Source organism: Cyprinodon variegatus, unplaced genomic scaffold, assembly GCF_000732505.1.
Source record: "Cyprinodon variegatus isolate N-32 unplaced genomic scaffold, C_variegatus-1.0 Scaffold1122, whole genome shotgun sequence".
Classification (NCBI taxonomy): domain Eukaryota; kingdom Metazoa; phylum Chordata; class Actinopteri; order Cyprinodontiformes; family Cyprinodontidae; genus Cyprinodon; species Cyprinodon variegatus.
Window position 1 is genome coordinate 53295 of NW_015151575.1, and position 9613 is coordinate 62907.

At 35.6% G+C, this 9613-nt stretch overlaps 1 protein-coding gene across 1 annotated transcript in view; it reads left to right on the forward strand.

Annotated features, from left to right (window-relative positions):
• The window catches only part of LOC107101607 (protein disulfide-isomerase A5-like), a gene marked incomplete at its 5' end in the record, with an annotated part of 57769 nt that extends 52423 nt beyond the window's left edge, over positions 1–5346 (forward strand). Inside the window, one exon of the mRNA XM_015400593.1 lies at positions 4355–5346. Coding sequence (XP_015256079.1) covers positions 4355–4435 — 81 coding nt within the window. The remainder of the gene's footprint in view (positions 1–4354) is intronic.
• Positions 5347–9613: the final 4267 nt, after the last annotated feature.

Sequence of the window (9613 nt, forward strand, 5' to 3'; positions counted from 1 at the left end):
TGAAGAAGCGGCAAGAAAAACAACAAAAACATGGCGGACAATGATGCGGAGAGCAGTATTTATGTTAAACCATCTTGAAAAGATTGTGTTTTTATGGTTGGGAAAGATCGCTAGATGCGCTCCGGCACTACCATCCATGTTTACTTCCATAAACACAGAGCACGCTGGCCTGTCACGACATTGCGTCCTCTACTGCGCATTCGGGACACTTGCGTTGTATGACTGCAGTTCACACAGGAGATCACATACAAGTTGCATATAGTTAGAAATGTGAACGGCAACGCAAAAAAAATAATCAGATTTCACAAAAAAATAGAAAATTTAGCATCAAGGCCTTCAGTGTGAACATAGCCTTTGATTAAATCAGATCAAAGGGCAGAAATAGATGATGTAACTTTCTATCTGCCTTTATTTCATACATCCATCTAAACATGCATCATGTCACATCATTTAACAGCGCTCCATTTTCTACACATAAAAACTTTGTGTAGAAGGAGCATATGGAGATTTTTTTTATTTATTTATTTATTTATTGGGTTTATTTGTAGTTTATGAGCAAAGCAAAGGATTTGATCATTGTTGGGTTTTTCCTTAAGGAAAGGACATAAAAACAACCAAAAGAGGGCTTATGTAACTAGATCATAGAGCTGAATTGCATAGCTGTCTTGATCGCTTACTCATCCTTAAAAAAATACTTTTGTATCACCATATAATCCTTTAAATTTAAAAACCTGACTCCTTTTTCTATGTTGTTCACTCCTTATACACATAAAAACCAAACACAGGGTTTCCATGGGTCATTAAAAATCATTAAAAGTCATTAAATTATTTTTAAAATTATAGCCTTAATTGGCATTAAAATTCATTAAATGTGATTATTGTGGCATTTAAAATGTAAAAATGAAATAAAAAACATTTCTAAAAAAAGTTTCGTCAGGTATATTATATCAGATATAACTTGTTTGCATAGAACTGTTTGTGATTAATCATAAATCCATGTTTTGAAAAGAAGCTCAAGGCGGAGAAAAAGGCATCGAATAGGAAAATGCTAATTTCAACAAAAGTGGCTATATGTATATGTATATATATATATATATATGTATATGTATTATATGAAAGTCATGGGTACTTGTTGATGGCATTAAAATTATTTATAAGAGCATTAAAATAGCATTAAATTAGTTACTCTTTCCTGGATAAACCCTGAAACAGTTTCTCATGTGAATAAACATCAGCTTAAATTAGTTATTTAGGACACAGAGATATGATGGCGAATTGCCCTGGGTCTATGCACAGCTCAGCCATAAATCAAGCAGAGTATTAGATAATGGACAGCAGAGATTAGAAAAGACAGATCTTGATGTTTCCGATTGGTCCAGCTGAGTGAGCCTAAACCTGACCCTGCTGGATACTTTCTTTCTTGAATGAAAGTACACTTTGAAAAAAAAAAAAAGAAGAATAGTTAACAGAACTTAGAATTGAAAAGAGACAAACTTTAGGTTTTGGACTTTTACTTAACAACATAACATTAACTTAACAAGTGAAGTTTTTCTTTTGAATAAGCTAAAATGGGAAAAAAATACCCAAAATTGCACCTGTCAAGTTTTGTTTTAATGCATATTGCACATTTTCTGTTAGTCCAATAAACCTCAATTCAATACTGAAATATTTCTGTGTCCATTAGTTATTAGATATACCAAACTGAAATAGCTTTTGCAAACACCCAAATATTTGAAATAAAAATAATTAAGATCAATAGGAGACCCCAAACTTTTTCATATGACTGTATGGCACAATTCAGTATACAATTCAAAGTGCTTTAAACTAGTGAACCAAGAAATAGATGTAAAATAAAAGAAAAGTAAAAGCAAATAAAGATTAAAGCATGATATAAGCAGGACATAAATGCCTAAAAATACTTGGACCACAACCTTAAACTAACAATACATCAGATAACAGTTTCATTTAAACAGTCAAAGGCAGCTCTAAACAAATGGGTTTTGTAACTTTGACTGAAAAGAATTCAGGTTTTCATCACTTTTACAGTCTTCTAGTAGTTTGTTCCAGATAAATGGAGCATAGGAAGTAAATGCTGCTTCTCAATGTTTGGTTCTAGTTCATGCTGTGCAGAGTAGGCTTGAACTAGAAGCAACGCTTTGGATCAGCTGCAGCTGTCTGGAATTTTTACGTGAGGCTATGCACGAGAGGCTCTGCACAAGAGGCTATGCACGCGAGGCTATGACACTGTTGCAATATCCAATTATACTAAAGATAAATGCATGCATGAAAAGATGCATGAATTTTCTAGATTTCAGGCTTGGACATTAGTCCTTTAATCCTTTTTATGTTCTTCGGGTGATAAAAGGCTGACTTAGTAACTGCTTTTATATACCCCTAAGAGGNAAATACTTGGACCACAACCTTAAACTAACAATACATCAGATAACAGTTTAATTTAAACAGTCAAAGGCAGCTCTAAACAAATGGGTTTTGTAACTTTGACTGAAAAGAATTCAGGTTTTCAGCACTTTTACAGTCTTCTGGTAGTTTGTTCCAGATAAATGGAGCATAGGAAGTAAATGCTGCTTCTCAATGTTTGGTTCTAGTTCATGCTGTGCAGAGTAGGCTGGAACTAGAAGCAACGCTTTGGATCAGCTGCAGCTGTCTGGAATTTTTACGTTAGGCTATGCACGAGAGGCTATGTAGACACTGTAGCAGTGATCAATTCTACTAAAGATAAATGCATGCATGAATAGATGCATGAATTTTCTAGATCCTGCTTGGACATTAGTCCTTTAATCCTTTTTATGTTCTTCAGGTGATAAAAGGTTGGTTTAGTAACTGCTTTTATCTACTACTAAGAGGCATATAAATTCAAAAACTAACTTCAGACATTTGTTTTTTCCCCCCACAATTCACAATAAAATAACCAAAGTTAACAGAATTTTCACTTGTTGAAATAAATTACAACTGAAAGGTAGTAATGACAGCTCACTTGATCACATTAATGCTTACGACTGCCTTGATTTTCTGAAATTAATTTAAATTCTGTTTATTTATATAGAACCAATTAACATCACCTGTCATCTCAAGGCTGAGACAAATCAATGAGATCATACAGTCATATTGGTTCAAAGTTTTTTTATCTAAGGAAAAACAGACTCATTAACTCTATAGCAATGCCTCATACTTAAGCATGCATGCAGCAACAGTGGAGAGGAAAAACTCTTTTAACAGAAACAAACCAGGTTCAGTGTGAGGTACCTTCTTCTGAGGTAGACTGTCTAAAGTAGCTCAACATGTGGATTTAAATAGGAAAGACACAGTTAAACAGATGTGCTCTGAGCCAGTATTTGTCAGAGGGATGAAAGAGAGCACAGTTAGTCACAGTCAAAGATTTTCCCTTAGCTTTGCCTATGAGAGAGAGAACGTGGAAAAAATGGAAATCTAGATAAGTAATTTTTGTCTTAAAATAAATAAGAGACATTTTGCCAATGGAACAAGACAATTTACACTTAATATAAGAAAACACAATTGCATTGTTTTATGTCAAGTGCATATTATCTAATTATCTTATTTTAAGGGTAAAAATACTCATTCCATTGGAAAACTTTCTCATTTACCTGGTCAAATTAAGGATAAATACGCTTAATTTAAAAAAATTTTTTACTTACAGTATTTCTAGATTGTTTTTCCAGTGAAGCAGGACTAAACACTGAAAAAAAGATTACCTCTATCATCTATAATCAGAGGGGTTTGTGGTAGAGCACAGCTGACATTTTTCTCCAGCATAGTGTCACAGCCAAACAGGAACAGACCAGATGAAGCCATGATGACAAGAAAAAGCAGAGCAAATAGAAAGTTAGAGGTTGAATTAAGGAATATGGAATGAAGCAGAATGATGAAAAGGGGTCCTTATGTCCTCCAGCAGCCTAAGCCTATAGCAGCATAACCATATAGATAGCTCCGGATAACCTGAGCCGCTCTAACTATAAACTATGTCACAAAGGAAAGATTTAGGCCTAGTCTTAAAAGTAGACAGGGTGTCTGCTTCACAGACTAAAACTGGTAGTTGTTTCCACAGGAGAGGAGCCTGATAATTAAAAGATCTGCCTGCCATTCTTCTTTTAGAAAAACTAGGAAGCACTAGTAAGCGTCTTGACTCAGAGTGAAGTGCTCTGTTAGGATCATAGGGAACAATCAGGTCTACCATATGAGCTAGAGCTTGGTTATTTGGGGCTTTAAGAGGAGGATTTTAAAGTGAATAATGATGGATGTTTAAATTCCAAAGTATCTAACACTGAATAATGCACTGGCTTGAATCTAGTTAATGAAACTCTTCCTTTCTTTGCAGGAAGCAGGCTTCATAGGATTCATGCGTAACCTCAGAGGTCGAGACCAGGAGAAGGTTGGGAAGAGGAAGGAGGAGCTCTGAGGGTGTAAAAAGAGGGCGATGCACTATGACCCTTGAGTCTGGCAAGGGCCCCTTTCAGCACTGAATTGGGAGACTCAATGACCTCAGCGAAAGGCTATTTTTTATACCTTGGTGATCTCATTTTTAATGATACCAACAGAGTACTGACCAACCACTTGAGACTTCTTTTTATGGATATTTTTGATGGGCACAAAATCGATTTAAAAAAAGTGTTGATTTCTTTCTCTGTTCTTTTTTTTTGTTTGTTTGTTTTTTTGCCCAATCACTGTGACTTGAACATGTTTAAAGCTACACGCTATATTGTATCTATGCAAAAGTGACCCCTGCTTATGCCTGTAGGGGTCTGTGTGATCAAACTATGGTGGAGGCTGGTGGCCGATTGAATAGGATGAACTCTGAGGCTGCATCTTCCATCGCTGCACGAGGGGTTTTCATCCGATCCTATCAACCTTGCTCTCTCTTTAAATATTAATCACGCTGATCTTTTTTTCTTCTTCTTTTTTATTATTCTTCACCATATTCAGTGTATTGCCCTCTTTCTCAGATCACTTAGAATAAATTAGTCTTGAATTTCCATTTAACATTAATTTTGTGTCCCTGCTTGGTGTGGTTCAGGATAGTGGTGGGAGTGCTGGAGTCGATCCCAGCTTTCATCAGGTTGGGTTCTTCCCATGACAGATTCCCAGCTCTAAGCAGGGCCAACAGACTGACATCTAAGGCAGGCCTCAGCTGAGATATAAATTAGTTATAAAAAGGCTCCTTATTGACCTTTTACATAAGCCGCCATAGAATCTTCAAGCTTGTAAAGCAAAATGTGAAGCTGTGTAATCGGTAATAAGGGAATGTTGGAACACTGGATTAGAGGGTCAGTGTTCTGTCTGTCTGAAAAACATATCTTAGAAAGTTTAAAGTTAAAATCTGTGGCCTTTGAAAAATGAAAAAACTGAAGCTGCAAAATGATAGGAGAGAGTTAGTGGGCTCGGTGGCCTTGCTACTCCCCCATGACTAGAAGCTGTCCAAGTAAAAACCAGAAAGAAATGAAAATAAGCATCTCTTTATCACAAACTGGTATTTTATTGCTTGGTTCTTTGTTTCCAATATTTTAACTAGGAGGGCCGATCGGTTTGAGGGTTCAATCACCAGTTACTGTTCCTTGCAGAAGTATTCACACCCATTAAACATTTACAGATTTTCTCAGTTACAACCTCAACATTCAGTGTATTTTTTTGCTTTTTGTAGAATGGACCAACACAGATGCTTTGTGCCAAGTGGAAGGAAAGTGATATAAATCTGAGAGACACTAGATTCCAACTAGAGACTCGATTCTTCAGTTTGTTTTTCTCCCAAATAGTTTACACGTTGTGAAAAAAGTTTAAGGTTCTTATATTTTGTCTGTTGCAGCGCCTGTATGTTTTTTAACGCTGACCAGCTTTGCTCTCCCTATAGAGAAGATCCCCACAGCCCAATGCTGCCACCGCCGTGTTTCATTATGGACGCTGCCAACTTTATTCCTGTTAAACATGTTAGGTGTGCAATAGATTTTATTTAGGGACATCAGATTAGGGGTGGTTGAATTTATATATTCTTGCTAAAAAAAAATTCTTTTTTTTTTTCCAAATTGTGTATCAAACGACTTCTCAACAGTTGGTCCTGAGCATAAAAAGGTTTGAGGTTGTAGCTGAAGTAATGATGTAAAAGGGTAGGAATGTTTGCAAGTTAGCAAGCTTTCATGTTATCCCCTGTAGTTTTTGCGTACCTGGACCTCCTACTTAAACTGTAGTCAGGTTTTATATCAGGGTGTCCAGCTTTCTCCACATGTCCCGGCTGCTTTTACCGCCTCATGTTTTAAACATCAGCCCTCCTCATGTCCCCACAGTCCATATCCTCCTTCGCTTCTTTCATTGCACTTAGCTCCAGCAGTGATCCCTTACGCCTCCACGCGCTCCTCCCACCTCTTGCTGCATAACGGCATCAAATTTTGATCCATCATTAATACATTTCCCCCCCAGCACCTTGATTTTTTTTTTCCTCCCTTGGCATTTAAACTCTTGTCCGTTGCTTCACTTGTTTATTAATCAAAACCTTTTATTTTATTATGAATAAGGTTCTCAGGGATAGTGTAACGCAGTTAAAGGGAATGCATTTATTTCATTCCAGCTGGATCATTCTGAGCCCTTAGGCCACCGTATGAAATATTGCTCACGTCTGTATCTCCAAAACTCACCTATTTCTTTTCTCTTACTCTTCCTTCACGAATCGATCAAGGCTTGTTGTAAGCAGAGGTTACTGAACCCTTTATTGTAAAACAATATTTTTTAATAACTTGTTCCAGAGGAAAGCTCTTCTGGCTGGAACCAAACACCTTTTCTATCCCGTGCTCCTTTGTAATTTCGTTGCTTGCGAGAACAATGAGTGTTTTATTCAGTGGGGTGTAAGGTGACGTGTTGCTGTAATTAAGGTGGTATCCTCATCTCATTAAGCAGCAACTGCCTTTCATTAGTCTTTCTATCGGTTTATGTTTAGCAGCTGCCACACTGAGGTTGTGAATCATTGAACAATAAAGGTTTCTTCCCTTATTCCAAAGGTATTCGTGTTCTGTGGGCATTTTTACAATGTATACCAATGCCAAGAAGTCGTTGTTGCCTTTGTTTTTGTTTTGTTTTTCTGTGCCCAGCCATATGTACAGATTTAACCCTTGCATCAAGAAAGTAAAATAAAACCAAACATTTCCAACATTTCTTTTTTATTATTGCTTTATTTCAGCTTTTTATGCAACAAATAATTTGTTTGCAAAGCATCTGCAAGATTTTCACATTTTTAGGGTTATTTTGATATTTTAACAAATTCCAAATTAGATCTATCTAGTTTATTTCTACAAGAAATGTACTTCTACAAGAATGTATTTGGAATTACAGTAAAGTTTTGCCTTTTATGGCATCTATTCTTAATAAGTACAGTTATTTAAAAATAAAAATTACATTTGCTTATTTGTTTTTAAGATACACTTGCAGAGAGGATTTTATGATGGCCTCTAAAAGTATCAATAGTAATGCTGTTACTGGTGTAAGAAGAGTTTTATGATCTACAGATATCCAGCATTAAATTAAAAGTCAAATGTGGATCGATTCATCCCTATCTAAAATCATTCTATAAGTATTTATGGAACTGCTGGAAAATATGGGATTGAAATTTAGTGCAGCTGCAAAGAAAGCAAAGTGAAAATGGAGGTCCTGATTGTGGAAGTTGTCTTAGCTTTTAGTTTTTTTCTTTCCTTTAAAACTCAGAATTGGAGGAAATTGACCAGAAGCTTCAGCTTCGAGGGTCTGTTGCTGAAGGATTCACAACCTAGTTTATGTATCTTTAGTTTCATCCACCTTCCCCGCAGCATGATGCTGCCATCGCCATCTTTCACAGTGGAGATTTTGTATTCACACATGAAAAATAACTCGATCTATAATTTTTCAGCGTATGTGACTTTTGTTTTTGTTTTTTTGAAACAGCAAAAGCCTTACTAACTGAATTCAAGTTTTGTAAAGCAAGAACACTTGAAAACTTGATGTTTTCTGCTTAGAGGCTCCAAATGGACTTCACAGGTTTGTTTTGTTTGTAGTTTGGGTCGGTCCTGCTTAAGGTTCTGTTCTCAGAACGTGCCTTTATGCACAAATGGAAAAAAACAAAACAAAAAAAACACCTGATCCAAATTTTACTTTCATGTTTCTAAGTGTCACTTTTTATTTTATCGCAAGGGGAACATCAAATTTTGATATTAAATGGTTAAAAAAAGTAACTAGATCTGCATATGGACCAAAAAATGTAGACCACTTGGATGTCTGAGCTGCTGATTTTTTTTTTTTTTTTTTCCCGCATACAAAGAGAGGTTGCTTCACTGCAGGTTCTGAGATGCAGGTAGAAAGGAAAATGATCACAACATAAAGGTTGTTTTACTATCCATGTATCAAAGTACATATACCTAACCTTCATGTCATAACCAACCCAAAAACTCTCCTAAGAATGCATCTAGTTTACTAATGCACATTTGGATTCAAAATGGTAGAAATTCATATTATTATTACATTTTAACAAAAAAAAAAAGATGTTCTTGAAGTATTTGACCTGATAATCAAATCAAATAAAAGTGTTCCATGTCCTTGTACAAGTTTAATTAATGCCGCCACCATGCTTCTCTTGAACGGTAGGTAGGAGAGTTGTGTTCAGTATTGGTCTTTAATTCCTCTTGTCTTTTATTTTCTATTTTGAGCTTCCATCATTTGTCTTTTTCTTACTGATTGTTTTCCAACAGAAGGAGGTGCTGCAGAAATTGTCACATTGAAGATTACAAAAAAATATTAAACTGAGACTCCTGAGAAAAAAGTTTCACAGCAGAGCACGTTGGCTTTGTAAAGCACACCGAAGAGATTAAATTACTGTAATTGGAATTCATTTGCAAATACCTACAGTCTATAATTCTTTTAACCAACTGCTGACTTCTGTTTTCTTCTTGAGATAAACTGCAAACATCCTGTTTGCAGTTTATCTCATTGGGATGTTTTTTTTTTTCTTGAATGCATACTTTTATGAGAAGATGTCTTTCTTGTGGAAGCTGAATGTTTACCGCCATTTCATTTTGTTTGTTCGCTCTCCAAATTTTTTATCCAGCTGACCGGAACCGATGTTTGTTTTTAACCACTCACTGAAAAGTTTGAAATCCACTCTTTCAACAGCTGAATCGGTTGCAAAATGAGATTTAAAAGTGTTTATATCCAGATTCCAGAAAGGACATTTTTTGTTTATTCTAGGTTTGCTCTCAAAAGCCGGAATGTTAAATGTTTCCTTTTCTTTTATTAAAGCGATTGCTTCACTGTTTTATCATTGAGCTTCAAGAATGTTCTTTTGTGCCTCAGATGCTGCTTTGATAAACACTTTGGATAGACAAAGTCATTCTATACTTTTCATTAATTCTTTGCACCAAAATCGCTTTTAGCCTTTAAAACATTATGAAGGGAATTTGAAAATGTTGCTCTCCTCTCCATCAGTGATGCAGTGAATGCTGGTTGTTTTTCACTAAACATCTTATTTGTCAAGGTATTAAACTGTCTGATTTTTTTGTCAATGTTTTAATTACAGACTTTTTAAAAGGTAAAAAGGGAAGTCTAAAAAAAAAAAAGGTAAATGAAAATT